The sequence below is a fragment of the Anguilla anguilla genome, chromosome 3, assembly GCF_013347855.1.
Source record: "Anguilla anguilla isolate fAngAng1 chromosome 3, fAngAng1.pri, whole genome shotgun sequence".
Taxonomy (NCBI): Eukaryota; Metazoa; Chordata; class Actinopteri; order Anguilliformes; family Anguillidae; genus Anguilla; species Anguilla anguilla.
The window spans coordinates 13,751,459-13,778,671 of record NC_049203.1 but is presented as its reverse complement, the minus strand read 5'-3'; the positions used below and the strand labels follow the sequence as shown (position 1 = coordinate 13,778,671).

The following is a 27,213-nucleotide window of genomic DNA, read 5'->3' as shown; positions in this document are numbered from 1 at the left end:
GAGTGGACATGGTGGTAGAATACAACAGTAACTCTCTTGTAGACCCAAGCTTTTTCCACCAGTCAGATGTGGAAACATCATTTTGGATGCATAATAATCAATGCATGTCTTAACTAATTCATTAATATAATCTATTGTAATGATTGACTGACATTAATAAATCATTAATACATTTACAAATAATTTATGATAGTAATAAACATGAACAAAGTCATTCTAATTCTAATGCACCAATTAATGAGATGTATGTGTCAGTTTCTATCTTATTTTTTGTTTCAGTGGCAACAAATCTGATTATGAATTTGTTTATTTATATTTCTTTTGGTAATGGTTCGTTTGTAAATTTTTAATGAATTCATTAGTTTGTGTTATTTAATGTAGCCTTATTTTAAAAGGGTGTTTCATGTTCACACAGCTGTCTCCAGGAACTTAAAATTGTCTGAGTGTGTTTACCGGACATGGAATTGAGCGATATTATCGAGTGCTAATGACATTCAGCGTGGGATTTCTTTCACCACATGTTTACCTCTTTTTTTTGTGACATATGCCACAGAAATACCAATTTGCTAGCTTTCAAAATGGCAAATTTGACAGTGGATATAGAAGAGGGACATAACAACCCAATTTGACCATTTCAAATGCATAACAAAAGGTTTCTTAGAAGGAAAACATTTTGAAGAAGAAGAAAACAAACAAACTAATTTAGCATCGACTGCCAAGTTCCTGCATGAAGAATGCTAATTATATCTTGCTCTTCAAAATTAATGGCCAGATCATACCTTATAAATGTCAACAGTCATGAGTTATAAAATTCTCCATGAGCATAGTCACTATATACAGAATATGTATTTTATTTATTTATTTATTCTGCAAACATTATCCACCATCAGACAGACATGTAGCCTATGCTAGGGGCCCCAACCCTGATCCTGGAGAGCCATAGAGTCTGCTTGATTTGGTTTTAACCATAAAATAAGCAGCCAATGTAGATTCAAGAAACAAGCTGAGGTGCAATTCCTGTTCAAATCAACTGCTATAATTTATCATTTAAGTGCTGAGTAATTATGAAAACTAGAACACCCTTTGACTCTCTAGGACTGGTGAGCCCCAAAACTACGCAGTTCTACGTGACAATACTGCAATGATATCAGTATAAATATAGCTGTGCGACATGATGTTTAAAAGGACATAAATGCTACAAAATGTGTAGAGTAGTATAAAAGAAATTATGTGCACACACACAAAATTATGTTACTAATAACTCCTATATCACTTGTATCCCTTCCCCATTACTCTAAACTGATAGACCAGGACTGGACATTGGTTGTGTTTCTGAATATTTGACTGAGAATGAACCCTTAACCACACAGTCCAAACTTCCACAAGTGAGATCAGGTTGGACACATTTGTTTTTCCATAAGCCGGTGCCAGTACCCGTGTAATTCTGTCCTAGAAACGATACAGGGCCGGGCCAACCTTGCCACATTGTTAATATGCAGTGACACATTGGGCATGAGACTAAGCAGAGACCAGCTGCTGAGCTTGTGAAGATGCACCCTAACTAATGAGGGGGTAGGAAGTGGGCTGGAAGTAAGACTGGCATTTCCCAAAAATACGTATCTGGACATCTGTTAACCTGTCAACGGAATACAACGGAATATCTAGAACGGTGTGTGGGAGTAGACAAAGAATGGTTTATAGTAAATTTTTTTGGCTTGTTTTTTTTATAATGGGTGATTTGTCATATTAATTGATTATTATAAACTGAGCATGTGTGCCAGTCATCTTGGTTCCACCTTTGTACAGCTAAAATGTCTTGCGATTTGTTCCTTTGTTTTGACTGAATTAGAACAGACAGCACACCTGATTTTAATCTATTTGGTCACCACCTCATTATGGCTTGACTTATCACGTTATCCTTTATAGTAATTAATTTCAATTGGGTACAGCGTTCTGGGTGGCCAAGTGTGATGCTATTTAAATCCAGGTAGACAGGTAGTCCAAATGTTTTTCAGTTTAGAACATTTTGGTTTTAAGAAGGATTTGACATGGAAGGGGCCAGGCTCATATATTTTGGAAAAGTATTTCACGGTCTTGGGGCTATTAACAATTTTCTGTGTTGAATGAATAATGCATCTAACTTCCGGAAAATGTGAGAATACTGCAGAGAATTCTCGTTGAATATTGATGATAAATTTATATATTTTTTTGGAAATTAAATAACATACATTTCAGCATTTAACAGATTCTCCAGATCCACTTATACAGAATACAATCAATCTATACAAGTGGAAATTTTTACTGAAGCAATATCAGATACCTGGCTTAAGTGTATAATTACAGCACTCTAAATGGGAAGTCCTAAGTATAGTTCCCAAAGCATTATGGCATATTTTTTCCCATTTAGAAATTAATGGGCCCCATGCATCAGAAAATCATAATGAAAAAAATGAACATAATACAGACATGATTCATAGCATTAATATTTCCAAGAGCCACTGAAAAATCACCCAATAATAAAAAAATGTCATTTTAGGAAAAGATTGCATCAATCTTGTGAATGGTCCAGAAACATTCTGACATAATATGGAATTTTCTATATGTGATTATTAATTATGTAAAAAAAAAAAAAATATACAATAATATAACAGTACATCATTATCTCTCATACGGTTATTGAAAATAAGAAAAATGAACTTGCTTTGTGGCTAAATTGAATCAGGCCAAACGTGTGAAACACCTACCAAATGATGAAACAGCCAAACGTGAACAGGAGCTGACATGATAATCAAAGCAGCACTGGGGTGTATTTGCTGGGCTTCACGTCTGTACACATCATCTAGAGTACAGCTGGGCATGAAATTGCAAAAAAGGAGCAATTATTTTTCTTGGCAGGTAACATTGCTCCTCCTGCCAAAGATCTCCACCCCCGTCTCCATACCAAATAAACCATGACATACAGTTTGCTCCTACCTGTTGCAAGTACAGGCACTAGAGGTAGGGTTTGGCCAACCACAGAGCAGAAAAAAACAACCGAAATGGTAACACCTCATAGCAGTTTTTTAGAGTCCTTTCACTTGCATTTTTATGTTGCAGTTTTTAATGTGTATGCTTCTATCAAATGTGCCATATACAATATGTGTGTACGTATATTATCAAATGCATCAATCATCAAAAGCTACAGTACACAATGCGCCTGGCAACCAGGATGTGTCTGTATAAAATGCAGTATAATATATGGTATAAGCACTCTCTGCTGCTTAATACATACCCCCAAAACAAATATTAGCTGACTTTTAGTTAAGATCGTGGTTCACAGTGCAGTCTTTCTGCACCCCTGGCCTGGGATCACAATCTGACCATATCCTCTGTCTACCATTTATTTTTCATTTTTTTTATATCTAAACCTATAAACACACACACATGCACACACACACACACACACACACACACACACACACACACATACACGCATGTGCGTGCCCACACATACACGCACACGTGTGCACATGGACACACACATACACACACACACACACACACACACACACACACACACGCAGCATGCATGCTCACATCTCCTTTTTCCTAAGCTATAACATTTCTGGCAACCCAGAGTTCGGTTTGATTTTTTTTCTTTCTTCAGTGCTGTGGTCACTGACAGGTCGGAAGGTCATCGCCAAAGCTTTCCTTGTGGAACAATTATTTGATTGCAGTTTTATTTGTGCTGGGTCTCAGGTTTCAGTGTCTCTCTTGGTGTTTTACTCTGTTCTCAGCAAATATTATTAAAATTATCTCTTCTTTATGGAAAACTACTACCAGTGTTGCTAGTTCAGCCATTTTCATGCCAAATCCGGGCTGCTTTTAAAATGATAGAAAATGTTGCATGCTCATAACTTACATCTTCCCAACAGGAACTCCAAGGAATGCCAGCATGTACTCTTATTATTGAATTATTAAAAGGGAAAAGGGTATGAGCTTATTATCTCTCTGTAAGTAATGCACCCTACACCCACATGACCAGAGACTTAATTTAATAACTTTGCAGGCCAATCAGTCCATCTAGTGTTCTTATCTGAAAAGGGCCTGTGTGGGTGCAGATTTTCGTTTTAGTCCAGCACCATGACACCTGATTCAACTAATTTACTAATCATTGTCTTCAATCAATACTTTGATAAGTAGAATCAGCTAATACAAAAACCTGCACCACCATCAGACCTTTTCATATTGGATTTCAGACCCCTGATCTAGAGTGAACCCAGCGGTGAGTCAGGCCCGGAATTCCACACCTCTAGGGTCTCTGTCTCTATTGTATTATCTGACATGCTGTTCCACACACATTCCGACTCGCTCTTCCGGAGAACAGCATGGAATTTCGCTCTTTTTTTTGTCTTCATTAATTAGATTTTCTGTAGTTCATGTCATAATAGCTCTGATGGAGTGCTCCTCTTGCACCCCAGAATGCCATTGATTTGGATATTTAATTTGATGGTGTAGAATGGGGTTCTAGGTAGTAACTGGACCCGGCCTCTTGCCAGATACCTGAGAGGGCTTGCTCCCCTTGGTGCTGGCTGGATGTCAGCACTGGAGTTTCGGTTTTGTTCAGTTTCTGCTGCCGTTCCCAGAATCCAGCCCGGGGTGACAGTACTGTAGCAGCAGGAGGCTACAGTGCAATATTATTGTTTGGGAGCTATTCTTGTAACTCACATGTTTCAGGTTCAAATCCCACATGGGGCACTGTCATTGTAACCCTTGAGCAGAAAAAATACTTCTTTTTAAACATAAAAAATGGTATTGTGTTTTTACTTATTTATATTCTTGTTCATGAATATCCTATTATGATTTTGTGGTAGTGGTTATGATTATAAGATATTCACCCTGCAATAATTTTCAGTTAACCACTTTGAGCTTAATATTTTGTATGAAAGGTGCTCTTAAAATCAAACATATTATTATTGTAATAACAGTGTACAACAGCAGTGTAAGGCCCCACACTGAGGCTTCATTGTTGCCAGGCCATAATCAAAGGTGCATTCAGTCCGCTTCTGAGTAAAGAAGTCACACTGGGCTTCGTGTATTGTTCAGACAGGCACATTGTTGCCCTCAAGAGAGACTGTGCTTTCATATTTTAAATTGGCATGCTTATTTATTTCACAACCCATGATTGGCATGCTTCTCCCTGCTTTGCCTGCTGGGTAACTGACAGCCTGTTCCCCTGGCGGGAGTGGCATTTTGGAGTGCAGCGATTGGCTGCCTTGTTTGAACCACCTGCGGACCTATCCGCCAACTGCTTCTGCCTTTGGCTCAGAGATAAATTGAGGAAAGCACCCCTTACAAATAAAAAAGGGCTATGGACCTGACTCAGCTGTTTACCCATCTTCCAAGCATACATACAGTATTTCATGCATAAACACACACACACACACAAACACACATGCATGTATGCATGCACACACACATACGCACACGCCCACACACACAAACAATCACACACATACACATGCCTGAATGCACACAAATGCACACACACACACACATAAACACACATATGCATGCATGCATGCACACACACACAGGCCTGCACGAACACAAACGCACACACACACACACACACACGCATGCATGAACGCAAAGGAGCACACACATACATAAACACACACATGCACACAAACACACATACATGCATGTATGCTCAAACACACATGCACGTAAACACACATACACACATGCGTGCACACACGCACATACACACACACGCGCACACACACACAGCGTAGACTGGGAGACTGAGAAGCATATACTCATATACTGTGTATATTTGATTTACTTTTCATACAAGGAGTCTTGAAGTGTTCTAAAGAGGGGGAAGGAACTGAACTAATCAGAGAGCCACATCTTTCACTCAGTCATGGTCCACCTGTATAGACCCTCAGTCATAGGCAGCTAATGACATACGATCCCACCTACACATTTCTTTGCAGGGGTCCTCATAAACAAATGGACAGTAAATGTCTGATAGAGTACATTTACCTCTGATAGAGTACATTTCAACTGTCTTGACACAGAAACATGGGCGTGTTTCTGTTGTGTGGAACAGAGGACTGTACAGAACAATGTGTGTGGAGACTGGGCGGGATGGTGGGAACACAAGGTGCAGTTAGCAATTCATTTTGCCAATCAGAGTCAATAATATTAACAAAAGGTTTTTCTATTCACACAACATTAATGCAGAACATTGCTCACTGTTTGGCCTAATTAGCTCACAAATATCTTCATGGATTACTCTGAAATGAAAAACAAGCCATATATTTGTCTTTAATGAAACAACAAAACCTGACATAATTTCAATGCATCTAAAATGCTCTCACCGATGACAATAATATTAGATACCATATTGCCTTCTGCTGTATGGCGTGTGTGCAAAAAAACATTTATGAAATTATATTTTTTCAACCATTGACAAAGATTTCCTATGTAATAGGATTTGCAGCGTCAGCTGGTGAATGAATTAACACTCACCATTTTAATACCTATCAATACTACATTCCTCAGCGTTTTTTTCTTTCTTGTGTGTGAACCAGCACCATGCTACTGGGTTTTCTGACAACACTGTAAACAGCACTGCGCCATGTTGAGAACGTGCATAGAGTTGAATAGAAATATTAGTAACTGTTGTACCTTGTGTAATGGCATTGTAGCTAACATCCGCCATAGTAATTTTACCATGCAGTGTAATACTTGAGGTGGATAGTTCAGTTGCACACATCATATCAGATAACAGTTTTTCTACATCTGTGACGTTTTATAAAGCATAGGATGACATTAACTGATGCATTACGTAGCATCCCTCTGCACAGAACTGGAGAACAGAGACGGAGGGAAACTTAACTCAGAATACTGAACAAGATACTTAAGAAGCTGGGGCAATCCATTGTGACAGGGAGATCTGCTCAAAGCTCAAGATAAAATGGTATTAACCACCACCCCCCCCCCCCCCCCCCCCCCCCACACACTTCCCTCCATCTTTGTGTCCAAGGTGCTCTTACTGAATAAGCCCAATTTACTGCATAGCTGCCTCTCCTTGGAAAGGCTTTTCAGAGTTCAGCTTCAGAATCCACAAAAAAGGCACAGTTTTCAATCTCAGTATATGCCAGGTGTGGAACTGGAAATGAAAAATTGTTTTGTTTTTTCTTTCAGTTTCCAGATGAATTTCAGGTCCACTGAATCTGAGGTATATCCCATGTGGTGGAAATGTGGTAAACAGGCTGGAGCGTGGGGCTGTGTAGTCACCAAGCGGCTGTAGGTTGTCACCCCTGGCGGTACACTGTAGTGTATTCAACTCAACAGAAATGCTGTGTTGGGAAAAATGACCATGTCATTGTTTGCTCAATGTGACCTGTTTACTGATTGGACAAAAATATACAAGCTTCATCCAATCCCCCGCACTGAGACAGACTACTGAAATGGTGACACTCCTCCACACAGCTATCAGAATGAATCTGCTATTGAATTAGCATTAACATTTACCTCTCTTCACAACATCAAAATTTATCTCAACCCTTCAATATTTCCTCATTTGAAAACAGGGCATGGTCGCCTGTTCCGAATGAAGGGCTCAGATCTGTGGCGTCGTGCAGAAACCTGAGTAGGGCACAGCAGCGGGGTCGTGACATGAAGATGGGCTTGGAACTGTGTCACGCTTGGACGTACAGCTTGCTTCTTCACAGGGTCATCTCCCCACCTTGGATGAATAAAGATTAGATATGTGTATACCCTAATTATCTTAGATTTTTCTCTTGGGTGTGGGGTAAAGACAACACTGCAAAAAAAAAAAAGAGAAGTTTTTCTCTCTTGAGTAGAAAAATGAGGATTATTAGCTTGTTTTAAATGACTTTTTTTCTTATCGAGTTGAATTACAGTACATGCGAGAATTTGATCAAGTCTCAGGCTGTGTTAATGTCCACTTGACAGCAAACCAATACAGTGAGAAACATAACTAGCGTGGGTATATTTTATTTGAGCATAAATATTAACATAAACATTAGAGATGGTTTTTACAATACAATAAAAATGTTGCGCATTTAAATCTTATCGAGCCGGCTTGCATAGAGCCTACTTGCGTACCACTTCCCCTATTTTTTATTATGATCCTTTAAAAAATAAAATTGAGGCACACAATATCAAGAAAGGCCCACATAACATTTTTTAAAATACTTTTACATAGTTTTTACTGTGAAGGCCTGGTTCCTTTAAAACCCTCACTGACCCCCCCCCCCCACCCCCCCTATCCCTTCCATCCATCCTGGCACAGACCGCAGGAATGAAAGGCTTTCAGGAAGCTGAAGATTGCTGCAAGAGCACATAAACTGCAGGACAGGTGTACTCGAGGGTACTTAATCACTCACTCACCCACTCAATCACAGGGGCATTGTGTCTGAGGGTACTCCTGGGCTTGGTAAAAAAAAAATTAATTATTATTATTTTTAATTAAAGAAAATTCTAGAGTTCCATTTAAGAGGAAAACAAACTGATTCCTGTAAAAGTCTGCTACACCAGTGGCTGTATTTTATTTATTAAAAAAAATATTATCATTATTATTTTTTGTTGTGTTGGCAGAGGTTCCCTGCGCTGCCAAGGAATGTTCCCCTCACACCCATAATTTCAGGCGCAGCTACACATGTTGAATGTAGACGGAGTGGAAATGTTCATTTATTCTTTTTATTTTTGTTTAGAATTTTACCAGATGGCCTCAGTGATTGTAATTAACACTGTTTTGTGATTTGGCCAAGGCAGAAACACCACAGTTTCTGATAGCACAAGGCAACAGCAGACAGAATGACAGCACGATGCAATACTTGCCGATAAATACATTGCACGGGTGGTGGTGTAGTATAATTGTCAGGGAACGGGGCTCGTAAACCTCATTGCGGCAACATCCATTATTGATTCAGGAGTGCAGACAAGCGTGTGCTTTCCCCTGTGAAACACATAAGGTGGGTGTACAAGTCAGGCTGTCAGACAGAAGCCGGAGGAAGGCGCTTTCATGTGCAACTCAATGCTGTCGGTAATGAGCGATAAGACTCTGTTACCCTGGCCAATCGAACCAATCGTGTTATGTCCTGCGGGGCTGCCAGACACATGCAGGAGTGACATGGTCCATATTCGATACTGTAGAGACCTTCCATGCACTAGAATGTTGCCTTAACAAGATATTTCCCTCTGCAGTCTTTTTACACCTATGTAGCATGTAAACAACAGAAGGAACATATTTTAGAAGGAGAAAACATCATCCACATTCTGGGTTACACGATGATGTGATTTCACGGGTGATGTAACTCATTATCATCCCTGTCTTAGCTGCAGAAAAGCAGGTCTCTAGGGAACTAGAGAGAAGTGAATGATATAAAAACAATGGGCTAATGTTTTATGGTCTATGAACGTGAAACGACTCCAGAGGCGTTCAATGCAAGGTGGTTATTTTGTTCCTGGGCTTATAGCATTTTTGGTGATGATTTTGTCAATGCACTTTGTGCTTGAGTTGCACATTTGAAAGGAGCTTTAAAGGTAATATAATACCTTCTTTTTTTCCTCTTTATCTCTTGACTGTACAGCAGTCAGAGCTGGCATTGAGTTCAGTCTCTGTTCCCTGCTTATTGAACATCACCAGGGACAGTGACAGCCTCCTCTTATTGACAAGCTATTATCTTCGCTCAGCCATGTTGCACTAGGCTTGATTCCAGTCTGTTTCTCTCTGGAGCATGTGAAAAAAGAAGATACAGGTTGTGAGATTGCTTTCCTGGCAATCTGATTGGCTGCAGCAAGTTTTATCCAGAATTTTGTTACAGGTCTTTGGTGTAGTTGGCTTGAATCACCGCCTCCAGTTCCCTACCTACGCGAGACCACGATTTGGCAGATCAAGCATTGTCAAAGCACGTCCCTGGAATACTATCTGAAATCAGACTCAACCTGATTAGGCTCACAGAACTTCAAGCTTATGCGTCTGACAGGTGAGCCTGCCATATAGCATTCTCACACCTCTGCCTACCTGTTTGGGGAAATGTGTCTCCAACACAGCTCTCCACCTGTCTTCTCCCCCCTAGTGGTAGAACGAGTTGGCCACTGCTGTCAAAACATTAGAGCCCCTGGCATCCAAGCACTCAGTGAAAAAGTGTCCCTTCCCCTCCTTCGTTTGCCGTTTCACTGATGTGATGTGACTGCTAATTGGCTACGTGAGGTTTCTGCCATATTGCTTTCACCTGCCCTTGCTCAATAGATCAGGCGATGTCTTTAGTGTATTGGGACACAGTCTTGGCTGTCTGATCTCTCTCCTGGCACTGTCTAGAACTTCTGCCATTATTGTATTAAAGTATAGCTGTTGTACTGCACTATAGACTTTTTTATTTTATACCAGTAGTTCTTAAAGTGTTCAATTGTATTTTGGACAATTTTATGTCCTTCCTTTTGTATTATCTTTTATCGTTCCCAGCATGCCGTTTATGCCATACAAAATGTTTTTGTAGCTACAGTACAGTGGTGTTCATCAAACCTTATTGTATGTCCTATTTTCTAAGTTTCTGTCAATAAATGCATAGCACTATATCATATTTTTCGGTATGACATTGATATTTTTCACAGGAAGAGTGAATGTACGTGACATCAAGGAGTTGATGTTGCCATTAACAGTCCACATGAGAGCAGACGTAAGTGAAACCTAACCAGTTTAAGTTTGAGCTGCCACAAAAGTCAATGTTTCTTATCTCACAGCTTTGAGCTTGAAAATCAGACAGCTTGCATGCTTTTCAAAACTGAAGATTTCCGGCTGATAAGCATGGATATAGTTTAAATATTTCATGCACGTTCGCAGAGAAAAGTGGCCGCTGCTCACTTAGGCTGATTGTGAATTCAGCTCTTGTTCTTAACAAATGGAGCAGATGCTTTTGCTGACAATGGTGATGGTTGGTCTTTCCCCGTTTGTCTCTATCAAGCTTAGTTGGTTGTGGCCCGTAAATGCTAACAATGCATGCATGAGGTATTTTTTTGTCTAATGACTAAGCCGTTTGTGTTTTCCCAAGTAATTGTTTTGTTTCTGGAAACCTGCGCCCACACCAAAAGGAGCCTGAGGGATCGGTGTCTACATCATTGCACTGTATATCAAACCAAGAGAAGCATTTAGTCTATCTACAATTTGTTTTCTCTTTATAACATATGCTTAGAGCATTTTTGGGTTCATCAGGGCCATAGAGGCTGTCGTCCTGTGACTGAACGTTTACTGTTCTGGGCTATGTTGAAGTACAGAATCACTCCCACTGTTGTGTACACTGCTTTATTATTATCTTTTAGAATAGCACACTGGGGCTTTTCAATATTACCCATAGGCCTCTATACAGTATGTGCAAACACTGTAATTAGTTAGTTCCACACCCATTTCCATCAGGGGTCCAGACCATTACCTTCCTTAATGCATACTTTTTCTTGTGCTTTTTTTCACAAGACTGACAGGATATTCTTTGACATTGAAAAAAAAAGTTTCTTAATTGACAATATTGTATAAATAATAATATTGTTTTTATTATTATTTAAAAAAAAACGAAACAAAGAACCACAGGCACTGATGTCCACATACGGACTTATTGCCAACCCCCGATCAACAATTTTGCTCTCTTTCGTGGGTGTTTTTCCCATCTCCCCCACCCTGTGTTCATAGAACGCTCCAGCCCCAACCCGCCTCTGGTTCAAGCCGATGCCCTGACACAACCTGGAGGCCGAGATATACGGCATCGCCTTGTTCCTCTGACCTGTACATAAATACACTTCTTTGCTTGGACTGTCTATTTTACAAGCTAGTTACCTCAGGCTATAATCTGCCCAACCATGATAATTAGTTGCTTTGGCAAATTCCCCCTTTAATTCTCTAATACCGTTTGGCCTAATTTGCCAGGAGTGGATGGGGCTCCCCCTCTGTGGTTAGGTTTCCTCTGGAAACATCTTCACAATGGGGAATTTTATTTCTCTTGTTTTAATGTTTTTTCTTCCCTCAGGGGAATTTCTTTTTTTTAAACTCACCTATGCATTTGCCGAGAGTGGGAGTGGGGGGGAGGAGGGGGGAGGTTTGAGGCTCACTCCAAAAAATGTGATGCAAAAAACTGATTGAATTGAATAGCTGAATATCCTTATTTTATGTTCATTGCATAAAAATAATAAGAAACATAAAGCTATCACTGAGCTATTCTCTTCATCTCTCCCAGGAGTCCCTCTGACACTTTTCAAGCAGTAAAAAATGTCTGGTACTAATTCAACTCTAACACTGGATATATGCGTCCAAAAGGGATAAAACGGTTGTCTGTCAGAGTAAAATATACCCTTGTCACAGTTGATTTAAGACCAAGCATTTTCCTGTGGCAGAAGCAAGCGGATGATTTGTAGCATAAAACATAAAAAAAGAAGAAATTCTCTCTCTGGCAGCACAGAATCTCTGTGGCAAAGTTCTGCGTGTGAAATATCCAAATGGCAGAGGGTCTGCCGATGGCAGGAGAGCTACTGGGGTGGGAGTTCTCAGACTGAAGCCTTCACCAGCAGCTGGCCGATTTAGAGAGCAGGCCTGGTGATGATTCATCGTCAGATGAACAGTAGGAAACGGGGAGGGGCTCAAACCAGGAATGCCTATCCCAGCATGCCCTTTCCCCTGGCCACCCTCACCACCATGCTGCCATAAACATGCCAGTGGATGGAGTGGCATAATGGGTACAGAGTGGCTCCATGTTAGCATGCAGAAACACTTCCAAGAAAGAGCTTATAAATATATATACTGTATATATGTGTGTGTGTGTGTGTGTGTGTGTGTTTGTGTATGTACACGCGCTTGTGTGTGTGGTGTCATGTATAATCGTACCTGGATGTGTAATCTGAGGTGGGAGTGTTGGTATAGCAGTCACACATGTTCCAAGGTCACAAATTTGATAAGTTGTACTCTTAAGCAATGTGCCTAACCTGACCAGATTGGCTACCCCTAGCAGTATAAACAAACAGAAGTAAAAAGGTGAGTCATACTGTAACTTGCCCACTTCCTTTACCTCCTGTTATGAACACTTAAAAAAAATCCCCTAACCATGGCTACGGCTGTATATAAGCAGCCACTTTCAGTATTGTGATGAAAACATAGTCTTGTGGGTTCTGACAGGAAACAATTGCATGCTAATATCCATCTCCTCTCTTCAGAGGTACGTGCAGTGTAACCACTCTATTTGTCTGTCGTCACAACATCAGAGTCAATAGATGTAGCACACTCTGACACCAAACGATGCAACTTACAAAGGCTGATTTTATAAATACACTGAATATTCAACCAGATGTTTTCCCTAGGTTTCATTTACTACATTTACTACTACATCTACTTTGGATGAGGTGTAAGATCACAATTGTTCTGATGTTATATAAGCAGTTTCTGCCATGGATTAATCACTGCCACCCCCTAGGCTTGTCAAAGTAGTCCAGCTGTTAACGGTGACGCCCTATGCAATTTGAGAAATTACTTGAGTGTGGCTATACTCGCTCTGAGCCCAGACGAGGTGTCACTTTCCCTGTAAATTAAACGCAGTAAAATTAAAAAGCACCTTGATTTCATTAGCAGATGCTACTTCCTGTTGGGGTGGGGTGGGGTGGGGGGGGTGGGGGGGGAGTGGGGATGGGTGGTTGCAGCTCTGCTACACCCTAAGTATATCTTTGGTTTTCTGTGGTTTTGCAGGAAATACCCCTTGTACGTGCATACAAACACACACACACACACAAACACACATGCATGCACGTGCGCACACATACACGGTACAGTATATATTTAATCTGCCAACTGTATATTTTATGATAAGATGTTATTTCAGTCAGTTTAAAATGCTATGCCCCCCTTCCAAACGCTTTCTCTTACTCTCTCTTTCGCACATACAAACATGCACTCAAAGACAAGCACATACCAAATCCCCCTCAGATTCTAAATTCAAATAATCACCGCAAACTGGTGCCAAACATACACCAGCCCACACTTTGAGATTAAAACTGAAATGAGAGCACATATAGCTCTACATCTGCCCCCTCACTGGATCTACAATCAAAAATTATGACAGCTTTCTTTGAAACATATGTTTTTATTTTTTGTCCCAACAAACCGCAGCCCAGAAAGAAGTGGCCTCATACAATAATAGTATGATTCAGTAATAGTCAGTAATTCAAACTGAACATACAGTCCCATGAAAAAGTATTTGCCCCCTTCCTTACTCAGGTCTAATATTACATTTTGTCTGAAGATATTAAACTATTCAGTGTGACAAATATGCAATAACAGGAAAAATCAGGAAGGGGGAATATTTTTCAAGGCACTGTACTGTTAAAACGAGAGCTAAAGTATTTTCTTTTTGGTTTGAACAAGTTAGTAATTCACAGCAGAGAGTAGCTGCATCCATTTTGGCCCTGCTTTCCCATCACCCCTGCCCTACATCTGACGAGAGGACAATTTGCATTTGCCAGGCAAATCACACTCTCAAGCACTGGCATCAGTCTCCATTTGATTTATTGCACATGAATGAGACCGACTAATTAAAACATGCTCTTTGCTTGGCCAACCTCCTTTGAACGCAGCAACGAGAAATTCCAGCTCTTTCACTTGAAGATGGCAATGTCTTCGGCTTTAGCCAAAATTAACTCTTGGTTCTCAATGGTTGTGCTGCGCTGGAATTGACAAAATTTTAAATGAAGTGTTGAAAGCAAATATCTGAACTGATGGAAAAAATTTTGTATGAGAAGGAACAGCCAGACCACAACTCCTACAGCTGCAGAAATGCCTTCCAGAAATGGATTTAAGATTACATTGAAACAGAATACCTAATGTGTGCATTCATTCAGTAATGCACAGAGAATATTCCTAGTGTATGAATTTGTTCAGTAATGCATGGAGAATAGAATATGGAATGGATAGGCAACTTGTTGTCAGGGGGGTATGTTTTACAGAGGAACATAAAGATTTTTTTTGGCATCCTAAAACAATTTATTCTTGTCATTTTTGTTATTCTGTTGTTGTTGTTTTCGTTTTTGTTGAATTCGTTATTATGTTAAACAGGTTTCCAAGCGGGTCACATAAATGTAACTGTTTATACAACAAGTCCCTGCTTAGACTCTATTTTAATACAGAATTTGTAGTTCATCATAACAGTACAGTTAGTGTAAACACATTTTTTCCATCTATTTTTCCACATAAATGTACTATGCGACCTACAAGTACTGAAATTAACCAGTAAATATAGCCTTAAGATGTGACATTCTAAAAACCGCATAGCTGTATCCAGACATTTCTCTTTTAAGACCTGACTGAATCTAAGTTGAATTAGAGATGCAGCCAATTTCAATTCGATGTGCCTTCACACTCGTTGACCTGCGTTTCTGAACAAAGGATGCCGTGTTCTGAATGGGATATCGGCAATGAGCAAACTTTTTACACATGCTCCCACCCTCTGCACAACTTCTCTCAGAACGGCTCCTCCCTCTTGCCTTTTTTTCCTGAACAGGGATGGTCACTCCTGTTGCATGATCTACAACCTCCTCAGGCTCAGCCATGGCACTCCCCTTCTTACAGTACCTCCATCCACTGGATACCTACATCAGCGCACATCAAATTCAAAATATTGGTTCTAGCTTATCGGGCAGCTAAAAGGACAGCTCTGTTATGTTTTCAAACGATCATCAGACAGCACGGACATCTCAGTTCTGCTACCTCTGAACATCTGGCACCCCCTGCTCCTTACATACTTACACTTCTAGGTCACATCTCCTGTCTGTTTTACCCTAGCTCTGTGGTGCTGGAAGGATCCTCCCACTGCAGTCAGGACAGCAGAAACCCTTCCCATCTTCCAACATAGACCGAAGACACCTCTTCACAACACCATGGCTGCCCCCTCCCACTGTAGGTACAGCTATGTAAAGATAAGTCATCTACGTTCTTGTTACATACGAATTCTGTGGTCAACATTAATTCATGAATCATTTGGTACATCAGTAGGGTCCTAAAATGGCGACACTTGATCACTGAAACTAAATTATTAATGGAAAATTACTAGTTTAAAATGAAGACAAAGCAAATAGCAATTACCCAAACCTGAATGCTGTTAATACATTTAAGGAAAACATGGAAAAATTTAACACGTCACCCGATCAAGTGACTAAAAAAAACACACACACATGGGGCCCAGGACCAAGTTTGAGAACCCCTGATGTAAAGTATCGGGCCAATGAAATACTTCACCGCAGAAGAGTTCCCAATAAACAGAGTTGCAGCAGGGAAATTCTCCAGTCAGCATTTTGACTCAATTTCAATTTCTGTGATTTCTGTTAAATGTTCCCCTTGGAGTCCCTCCTGAGTTAAACCTGGAAGAGGAGGAAGGAAAAATGGAAAGTGGCTCATTTTTTAAGAAAAAAGAGTATTATTCCCGGGACAATGTTGCAAGTAATGGAAACGTCTAGCTCTGTACGTCCGTAGTAGGGGAAGTAATCAGGGCACTGCAGCATGCATCGGACACACTGTCCAAGGTCTGTAACAATGAGTGATGACCTACGTCACCCCCTCACATCACTGCAGTGCTGTAATATCACACCAGTGTTGGGCAAGAGAGACAACCATACAGATTTTAAACAGTCTGATGGTACTCTACTATTGTCCAAATCAAACAGATACAGAGATAGAAAGAGAAAGAGAACAGAGGCAAGGGGAGAGATTTACATATATATTTAGTTTCATTATTATTTTGTCTGCTATAGTTGTTTTTGCAACCTTTGTCAACACTGTGTTCTGTCATGCCGAACAATCAGTTTACAACTGAAATTGAATTCACAAAAGGAAAAAATATATGCCCGTGAAATGCATGCCAAAATTGCCCTGCACACAAGTGTATTTCTACATACTCTTTGGCAAAGAGACTAACCAATATGTCGTGTGGCTACAAATTACACATTTATTCATCTGGTTAGTTGAACTGAAGAAGTGCCTTAATGCTTAAGGTAAATCCAGCATTCAACTTCAGCATTTAACCTTCGGTCTCCTGGCTGCAAATACTTCACACTAACCACTGCTGCACTGCACTATGAAATATAATTGACAGAGTGTGCACAGTGATATTTCAAATGCCACAGGCATTAATAGGTATAGCATATGCAATATGTAGCTGTGTAACTTATACAGACAGATTATGACAGTGCGTATTTGTTTTGCATAATCTTCCTATCCATAGACACCGCAGCTTTGTAACATTAAAATAATAATTTCCACTACTTAGGAAATGCAAACTGAAAGCAGAACATATCACTTGGACATATGTCTTTCCTGATATAAGAGGGTGTTTATTTATCTAACTGTCACCTTCATCTATTATATATGTCAAGCAACAGTGCCCGAATAATGTGTTCTGTGTCTCTCTCATATTTCTTTCTGTGTTTATCTGGAATTATTCACTTTCAAGGGAAAAAACACATTCTCAGAGAATACTAAATTGTACAAAACAGCTATTGACTGCTAATTTGCACGCAAAGCTCTGCTAGTTGTCTTCTGACTGAATGGTAAGAACTGTTCCTCATTATAAATATGTTGGCCAATGTTGTTTGTTTTATTAATAAACCACATATATCACTGTGATATTATCCAGCTCATGTAATGCCAATACTTCTAAAACACTGCTTGGCAGGTTTAAGCTCTCATACATAGCGGCTAAGAACCCACACCACTGCACTCTTCTGAAAATGAAGAAGTGGGTGTGTCTGACTTCCAACCAATCAGGGCAAAGCCACATGACATTTGAGAGATACAGTACAGCTCTTGGGCTCGTGAATGCTAGCCTTAACCCCTACGCACAAGTACACAATAAAACCCCCCACACACTGATCGTCCTTGACATCGATGCCATGCCAAAGCAGAGAGGGGAGGAGCGATGTGCGTTGTCTTTATTTATTTCATTGTCTTGCACTCGCAAGGGATTCGGCTATACACCAGACAGTTGTCGTTTTGTCAAAATGAAAGCCTATTAGCCAATTATAACACATGAAAGCACGTTTATAAATATACCTGCGACATAAAATACTTCACTGAGCTTTGCAGTGATGAAGGGTGGCCAAAAGTACATGCGAGAAGTCTTTTTCAGTATTCATAGTTTCTCGTTTGTGTCCAAATATTCAATGCCATTCAACACTACCCTCTGCTGGAAGAAAAAGAAATATGGGCTCACTCTGGTACACAAGGTACAGTACACGAAGTACCAAAATGGTGCACATGGCACACATGGAACACAAAGTACCAAAATGTAAAAATGTAAATATGAATATGATATAGAATTAAATTAAAAATGTAATAAACAGAAAGTAAAGCATAAGTCATGAACAATTCAGAATGAAAGATTAAATTGGTGTTAAAAAAAGAAAAAAAGACTAAAAACACAAATTCATATTGTCTTCATATTGTCTGTTGCCAGGCAGTCCCCCATCATAATATTATGGATTGGTATTGGTGGGACTACACAGTAGAGTAATGGACACACATATCGCACACACACACACACACAGGTGAAGTGTACAGATAGGGGAGTGAGTGAGGAAATAACACAATACAAAAGAGAAGTAGACCACTTGGTACAGAAGTAACCGGGAACAATGCTTTTACATCAGAGACGAGAGAAAACAGGGAAGCAGTCTTGGAAACTGAGTAACATAGGACACAAAGGAAGAGGAAGGACAGGGCCATCTGCTCTGCATAAGTTACAGTGACCCATGCAATGTCCTACATCAATCACAGAGGTCCAGCTGCACAGTTCTGTCTTAGTTAGAGGCCCCGCTGTGTAGGTCTGCATCAGTTAGAGAGGCCTAGCTGCGCAGGACTGCATTAGTTACAGAGGCCCATCTGTGCAGGTCTGCATCAGTTACAGAGGCCCAGCTGCACAGGTCTGCATCAGTTACAGACGCCCAGCTGCGCATGTCTGCATCAGTTACAGAGGCCCAGCTGCGCAGGTCTGCATCAGTTGCAGAGGCCCAGCTGCGTAGGTCTGCATCAGTTACAGAGGCCCAGCTGCGCAGGTCTGCATCAGTTAGTTAGAGGCCCAGCTGCACAGGTTTGTATTAGTTAGAGGCCTAGCTGCACAGTTCTGCATTGCTATGACTGGCTGTGAAACCAAAGAAGGAAGGCCAGGATGAGAAAGAATTTCCATTGCCAAGGGACAAATCACAGATTCTATGAATATTTCATGAAAAAAGAAGCAATAGAGTAAAAGAGGAAACATAATGAGAGAAGGACAAGGAAGAATGGAAACTGACCTTTCAGCTTTCTTCAGAGAAGGAAAGAAGATCTGTGATAGATAGAGACAGAGAGGTCAACGTGGAGAGGAGAACAGAGAACAACAACAAGTAGAGAATGAATACATAAGAAATAAGACATGAGATGTGGAGTTTCCTGAATTTTTCCTGTTGAAAAGGAGAATAGAATAGTACTATGTCAGGAACAAAAGAAAAAGAAAGAAAGAAAAAAAAAACATGCATGGAACATTGATTTAAACAATGTTATGTACATGGTATTAGTTAAGTATGAAATGGTATTACAAATATATTTTATGCTGCTGAATAATACCTACCTTTTGATCAAATAGCTATTTATCTATAGTGGGCAGAACCTGCCAAATTCATTGTGTGGGTTATAATCTGTAGAATAATCTCCCTGTTCTCCCAGAAACTTGCAATTCATCTGACATGATATTATCCCTTGATTGTACTTTTACATCTATAAAGTACCTGCATTGTAACTCATGCTGGATTTTCAGGATTTAAAAAAGAAATGGTCAAAAATAATGTGTGTTATTGAAAATATTTTTTTAAATAATATGTTTTCTAAAGTGTTGGAGTCTCTCACATTTTAAGCAGCATTCAGACTGTTGAACAGTATCTGCATGCAATACTAGAAACTGTTCACAATTAGTGTGGGTCAGTGTCTCCCTATTTTTTGTCTCATATTGCTATCGTCTCCTAATTTATGCACGTACATTATCGTAAGAGTTCATTTTATTTTATCAGCCCTTTAAAAAAATGTTCCTTCCCTTTTTCAACCAATCACTTTGTGAAAACCAGTGGTTTAAGTAAATGCGACTAATTACCTTTAAAAATTAAATAATGGATTCAAATATCTTGAATCGGCTGGTGTGAAATCACAACGGGACATTTTAAATTCGTTAAAAAAGTCGCATTTAGATGACGTATAATATTTACCTCCACGTATCTGAAGCGAAAACATGGCGGAAGTGGACGAAGCTAACAAGCCACTGGTAAGGGAAAAAAAGATTGTTCTGGCTACAAATAAATAGAATATTGTGATACATTGTTCTGAAAACAAATATACTATAGTTAAAAATATACGTACATGAAACTGTGTGCATTGTTTAGCTGGCGAACTTCCTGAATTGTTTAGCGAATATCACTATTTCTATGTGTGTGACTAGCAGCTAGCTGCCAAAATTCTGCGTGATAAAGCAATTGACTTGTCACGTTTAAATTGGCCGACTGTCATATCTTAAGTCGTTTAAATTAATTTTGTTTCAGTCATCACATGTAGTCTACTAATTAGATAGACGAGCTTTGTTGACAGCGTGCTCTGCAGGCATTGTCAAAAGAAAACGTGTGTTCGTGTGCTCGCCGATGGTTCGCATAGTTTGCTCCTGCCTGTCTACGTGGTCATCGTCCTCTGAATTTTTAAATTTTTGCAGTTTGTCTGATTTTGAAAAAAGACAGTTCATGGTATTCATCAGGCAAAACTGACCTAAACGTTTCATGCGCGTGTCGTCCAGATGTTGCAGACCTGTCTAACTTTCTAGGCGCACTTGACATCTCCAGCTATCATCTTTATCGCAACACGTATACCAGTATACGAGACCTGTTTAACAGCTGAAACTGCGATGACTAATCTCAACATACAAAGATGTTAGTTCGGTCATCCATATCCGCTGGCAGCCATAATGTAACGTGGAGATAAACTGCGCCTTGCCAGCTCCGAATTGAAGAACTTGAAGAAGCTGGGCTGACATTCGAATCGCGATTTATCTTATTGTTTGTAAGAACAGAGATTAATTCAAATGTGCCGGCCCATATAGTCACCAAATGAAGGTCCCTCACAGTACATACTGTACTGGTGTTATCAGAAGCTGATTCTGCAGGCAAAAATATGAAGGCTTATGCAACCATGATTGCTGTTATCGGTGTGTTTAAAGTTTTGACGCCGGCTAAGCCGCCCCTCGTTACATGGGACATTGCCCTGGCAACTTGTAAATGATTGGGTCTAGGTCGCCACAGCTATATTAATAAAACGAAATGCCAAATGTGTCCTATGACTTCCGATCGCTAGTCGCTACCATCAATGAAGATAAAAACTCAGGGAAAATGGACTCGGATTTTGACCACTCAAATCTTTCAGATTTTTCACACCCATAATGTAACCTTGGAGCGATGGTATACTTTACAACATATGAAAAATTGAACATTAGATGAGACCAAGATAATCTATTTGCCATTTATAGTTGTCAAACTGTAGGTCACGAAATTAGAGGCAACTGGGCCAGAAGTGAAGTGAAAATTGTCCCTAATTTTCATAATGATGGCTGAAGTTTTTTCCAAAGTAGGCTATGTCGATGGTCTTTGCTCCAAGGTTACATTATAGGCATCAAATATCAAATGGGTCCATTTCTCCCAGGATGACCCTGAAATGAATTTGAATCCACACTGCAGTATTGTACCAAAAGCAGTGTGTGTGCTAGAAAGCCGTGACTGAACAAAATATGGGGTTCTTTTTTAGCTGTTTTAATTAGCATTGATCTGTGCTTATGTCTTAGACTGTAGCCCATTTTCAGTCACCTTTATGCAAAGGTAAGGACAAATGTTTATTGAATCCTGACCTCAATGTATTCTTTGTATAGCCCAGGTCAGGAAAAATAAAGTAGTCAAAATGTTCTAAAACTGTCAGCTGATGGTTTTTTAACCTTAACCTGCAGGTGCATTTGTGCAAATATGGGAATGTGGGTAAGGGTTGTCCTTGGAGAAGCTGACAGGCTCCTGTGGTTTTCAGTTCTCAGGGCTCTCCGATGTGTCCATCTCAGCTGACATTCCAGTGGAGGGGGAGATCACGGTCCCAGTCAGCTCCCCGTCCCAGGACGATGCGTTCTCCACACTGGATGAGCCTGTCAAAGACACCATCGTAAGAAAGCCCCCCACTTACGTGAAATGTTGTGTTTAATTGAAGGGTTTACAACTCCATGCCAGTGTGTATGCTAATAGTTGTATCTGACAGTTATTCTGCCTTAGTTACAATCATCTACATCAATTCTGGTTCACTCCTATGTGATAACAGTAAAAGGTTTTTATTAAGCATATATTTTCAGTCTGGTGCTGTAGTTTATGATGTTATCAGAAATTTCCAATCATTTGTTCAATTGCACTAATGAAGTAATTTGAATTACCATGACTAAAGTTCTCAGGTTAACCTTTAGTTACCCAGTTGCCGTATGTACAATGTATTTCTGTGCCTTATATAGTCTTTTTTTAGTTTCTTCTGTTTTCATTGCAGTTTTTTTTGTTTATATTGTTCTGTATACTAATGGTTTTAATTCTCGGGCAGCTTAATGTAAATAGAACTAGGCCTAAATCATTGTTATAGATACAGGGAGGATAATAAACTGCAAGGGACCAAAAGGCCTGTGTTTGTCTTTATAATGTCTATTAACATACTTGCCTTACTTGTTTTGACCTGCAGTTGAGGGATTTAAAGGCGGTGGGGCAGAAGTTTGTTCATGTGATGTACCCCAAGAAAAGCTCAGCATTGCTGAGAGACTGTGAGTAAAAGTGCACTCCTTTTAACATTGTTTTTAATCTCATGTTTTACCAAACGGAACTTAATTACAAAGTAGAAATCGCATTGAAGTTTGGGAACAGGTATAATCCCACCTCAGTCAGGTCTCCTGATTATGTGGCTCTTGCATTTAAATAGAGAAATCAAGCTTACTCCATTTATCAAAGTATGTGTCTTTATTTCCAACCTATTATCATTTTTAACTTTTATGAAAGCATAAATTCAAAGCACAGCAACCTGACCCCTTAAAGTGATTACCTCAAGGGCATATAAAATTTTAATTTAAAATGTAATATTAAAATACTATCCTCATTTGTCTTGCACCTGAATTTTGTATGCATTTTATATTGAACTGTATTTTTCTTTGAAACACATCATATGCTGTCATCTCTCTAATGTAACCAAAGGTAGATGTGAAGGCAATGAAGTTGTTCTGGTCTCTTCATTTTTTATGATCTGTGCCAAACGTGGTTAACCTGTTAATTGAATGAATGAATACTTTAATACCCCTTGCGGAAATTTGTTACTTGCATGATAGTCACATGGAACAAACAATGAACAACGACAGCAGAACATGGCTACAGCAAAGACATTGACTTCACAACAAGTCAAATTAGCAATGAGGACCATTGACATTTCATGAAACAGCATAAAAACAGAAACAATCAGAAATAACTGTCAAAGTGGCTCTGGAGGTTTTGGGTGGGGGGGGGGGGGGGGGTATGGTTAATGTCCTTTGTTTTGTAAACTGATGGAAACATGAAAGAAAGTCCTTGATGCTTTGATGAGAATGACCTTGTGCAGCAGGTCAAGGGCAGGAGTTGTAATGGAGTAACTGTGTCACTTTGTGTTTCCTGTCTTCAGGGGATCTGTGGGGCCCTCTTCTGTTATGCGTCACACTGGCTCTGTAAGTCGTCGGCCGCCCCGAGCACGCTGAACTTCTCTGAACGCTCACACTGATCTAACCGCGGCCCGATCGCAGCATCAGCGTTTGGAGCGGATCTGAAGCCCGTAGCCCGAGGCTTGCTTTATTCTGGCTTTCAAAGGGACCGCATTTGTGCCGCTGTGCTGACATTTCATGTTATCAGTCAGTTCTGCTATTCAGAGTTTGCTTCTGTTGAAGGGAGGAAGGGTCGTGTTTGTAGCCTATTCATGCGAAATACCTGGTAGTTTCAGAATTGAGATGGTGCGTCTGTGAGTTCAGAAATGGGAGGGCGTAATCTCAAACTCTCGTTTCCCAGCATGCTCCAGGGAGGAGCAGCGGACAGTAAGGATGACGGGGGCCCTCAATTTGCCGAGGTCTTCGTGATCGTTTGGTTCGGATCGGTTGTCATCACGCTCAACTCCAAACTACTAGGTGGGACAATGTAAGTATCAAATGTAGGTGCCTAAATGCACTTTAACAACTCACTGACCCGAGAGTGATTAATTATACAGTGAATACACCAGGCTTTATTCATCAATGATTAATTAAGGGCAAAATCAGTGAGTGGGATGGGAACAAGAAGTGGCTTGTTAGAGTCATTAAAATTCCCCTCCGACTGTGTGTGTGTGTGTTTGCACATATGTGTGCGTGCGTGTGTGTTTCAGCTCATTCTTCCAGAGCCTGTGTGTGTTGGGGTATTGCATCCTGCCCCTGACGGTCGCCATGGTCGTGTGCAGGCTGGTGCTGCTGGGCGGGGCCGGTGCGGTCAGCTTCGCCATCAGGCTCATTGTGGTCGTGGCCTCCTTTGGCTGGTCCACGTTTGGTAAGCCCTCGCCATTTCGAACCACGTGCAACACGCGTAAGCTTTCGCTCGGCCTCTTTTGGGCAGAACTGTGTTGAGTGGCTTGATTTGAGCGCAGCCACGTTCGCCTGGTCTGCTTTTGAACACGATCGTGTTCACCTGGTCTGCTTTTGAACACGATCGTGTTCACCTGGTCTGCTTTTGAACACGACCGTGTTCACCTGGTCTGCTTTGAACACGATCGTGTTCACCTGGTCTGCTTTGAATGCTTTATTCTTAGTACACAGAAATTCTTCACACCGGGTAGCATACAAACAACTCCACGGATCAGCTTGCCGCTGATCTGTAATAAGCTTGCTGTTTCCCATCTCCACACTGTTCTGTTAGTCTGAGTTGGAGAAATTTGAGGATTCAGTTGCTTTTAACTGCTGTCGATTACTCAATAGCAGGCAAGGCAACACTCCAGGGGAATAACTTCAAACACATCCCCTACAAGCTGGCTAGCTGCAATTTTAAATTAAATCCATTAAATCCTGTGTGAAATACAAACAGGCATTCAACACCTGCATCCTTTAAATGAAGGGAGTCAATTTTGTCAACTTGGAAGCAAAATATGTATTTCTCCAAAATATATATTTCCAGTTTGTCTCCCCCCTGTGACCAGCAAGGATTTGAACTTGTATTTCAGTGGTTATCCTCCAGAGGTCCCCATAGGCACGCCTATGGTTTCTTTGGTTTGAATCATTCGCTGTGTGGGTGCAGGTTTAGCCCAGCACTAAAACACCTAATTCAACAAGATTTAACTTCAGCTTGATCAAAGACTATGGTTCATTAATTGAATCATTCAGTCATTTTTTTATTTTACCTTTTTTTGCAAGTTAAGTTATATAAGTGCTGTTATTTAAAATTTGGGCATTTACCACTGCTTCTAACAAAACCTAACATGCCCCTGTACATCATTTTAAAATGCCCAATCGGTGAATATTTGAACTGAATTTAACTTGTGTGTCGCTTGTAAACATCGCTGTCAATTGTCGTCTGTGCTTAATTACTTTATCACCTGAGGTGGTGCAACTGAGATACTTGTTTGAGAAGGGGCTTGACGAAGAGACTATTGTGACTTCTAGCTGGACTGAAGTACCATGTGAGAAAACAAAGGGGGACAATCTGGTGGCCCTACCTATTAAAAATTATTTTCTTTATTTACTTTTGTATGATGCTTTGCAAGAATGAAAAAACATGAAAGCAGAGACCAGAATTCCGGTTCACTAGACCTTGTCCGGTAGTGACATATTTATCCTAGTAGGTGGAGCTATTGTGCCGTAGTCACTTTTGAGTCAGTGATTTGATAAAAAATTCAATTAGAGACTTATTTACAAAAAGGCAGCATCAGCATGACCCCAATCCAAAAAAAGAAGTGTGGACTAGGACATAATGTTTTGTGTGTGTGTGTGTGTGTATGCTTTTTTCTCCCGCAGCTTCCACAGCTTTCCTGGCTGATAGCCAGCCCCCCAGCCGCAAGGCTCTGGTCGTGTATCCCATCTTCCTCTTCTACTTCGTCATTGGATGGATGATCTTGACCTTTGCCCCCTCTCGCAGCGGGGGACCCTGAAGACCTCTCCCCAGAGCTAAACGGACTAATCCTTTTTTCAATTTTGGCAGTTGCCAAGGATATTTACAGCAAGTCCTCGCCTCTTCTCGCTCCCTCCCCTATCTTTCTCTCTCCCCCCCCCCCCCCCCCCCCCCACCCCCCCCCCCCCCATCCCGCCCCTGGTCTGGAATAGGATAATTGAGGAGGTATTATTGAGGATAGCTCCAAAAATATTCAGCAAAACTCACACATTCTTTCTCAAGTGGGTGGGGCCGGATGTGTGGCCGGTAATCATTATTGTCCTTTGGCCTTCCTGGTCTACTGATGCCCTGGCTGAGGAAGGCTAACCAAGGCCTATGATCTGATCACACTCCTGCCCTCAGTTTGACCCTCAGACACAGTGACTGTGGGCTCCAGCTCAGTCCAGAATGTGCAGAGGGTCAAATCTTCGACTTCCAGAGCAGATACATTTTATGGTGTAAAAAAAATAAAAATAATAATAATCAAGGTAGCTCAATACTCCTAGTAAATTCCATTTTCTACTTTTGTTTTGGGGAGAAAAGCTAAGTAGGGCAGCGTGCATGCCCTTGAATTGGTCCTGAGTTGCCTATAGAGGATTGCTGCATTCCTCCAATCACGTAAGACAGGTCACTGAAACCCCAGAGCTTGACATCAGACTCACCGTTTCTTTTGAAACCTGTGGGTGACACCTTTAACCGTTGAGTGCACACTGAAAATCTTTTATTTCCTTTGAAATGAGATCCATCTCCCAGGGTTATTTAGTTTTTTCTCTTGTTGCCTTTCATCAGAACAGTTTAATGTTTTGTTGTGTTATCCCCCCGTTTCATTTTTACTGTGTGACACTTTATATTTGGTTGTCTTTATACCAGTGTGTAATGATGCAGTTATTGCAGTAGGCTTGAGCTATGTAAAATTGTTACATAGCCACCTGTCAGTAAGGAATGGGATGCAAAGCTGTGTGGTTTGCATAATTCCCC

General features: G+C 40.5%; 1 protein-coding gene and 1 long non-coding RNA gene across 2 annotated transcripts; one reads left to right on the top strand and one right to left on the bottom strand.

Annotated features, from left to right (window-relative positions):
* Window positions 1-14,154: 14,154 nt before the first annotated feature.
* Window positions 14,155-19,867, bottom strand: LOC118224118. The gene is made up of 3 exons (XR_004764571.1): window positions 19,644-19,867; window positions 19,330-19,361; window positions 14,155-16,404 (listed from the first exon to the last, which is right to left on the bottom strand). It is a non-coding gene; the product is annotated as an uncharacterized LOC118224118 (long non-coding RNA).
* A 356-nt stretch (window positions 19,868-20,223) lies between these two features.
* yipf6 (Yip1 domain family, member 6) lies at window positions 20,224-26,375 on the top strand. Its single transcript, XM_035411312.1, has 7 exons — window positions 20,224-20,327; window positions 22,118-22,246; window positions 22,802-22,880; window positions 23,762-23,804; window positions 24,139-24,264; window positions 24,488-24,645; window positions 26,103-26,375. The coding sequence occupies exons 1-7, from the start codon at window positions 20,295-20,297 to the stop codon at window positions 26,234-26,236; spliced, it is 702 nt and encodes a 233-aa protein (XP_035267203.1). The 5' UTR covers window positions 20,224-20,294; the 3' UTR covers window positions 26,237-26,375.
* The last annotated feature ends 838 nt before the right edge of the window (window positions 26,376-27,213 follow it).

Bases quoted from the DNA above. Each gene is read 5' to 3' on its own strand.
- yipf6 (XM_035411312.1), top strand. From the start codon at position 20,295: ATGGCGGAAGTGGACGAAGCTAACAAGCCACTG. The intron at 22,247-22,801 runs GTAAGAAAGCCC...TTTGACCTGCAG, and splicing joins AGCCTGTCAAAGACACCATC to TTGAGGGATTTAAAGGCGGT. The intron at 24,265-24,487 runs GTAAGTATCAAA...TGTGTGTTTCAG, and splicing joins AAACTACTAGGTGGGACAAT to CTCATTCTTCCAGAGCCTGT.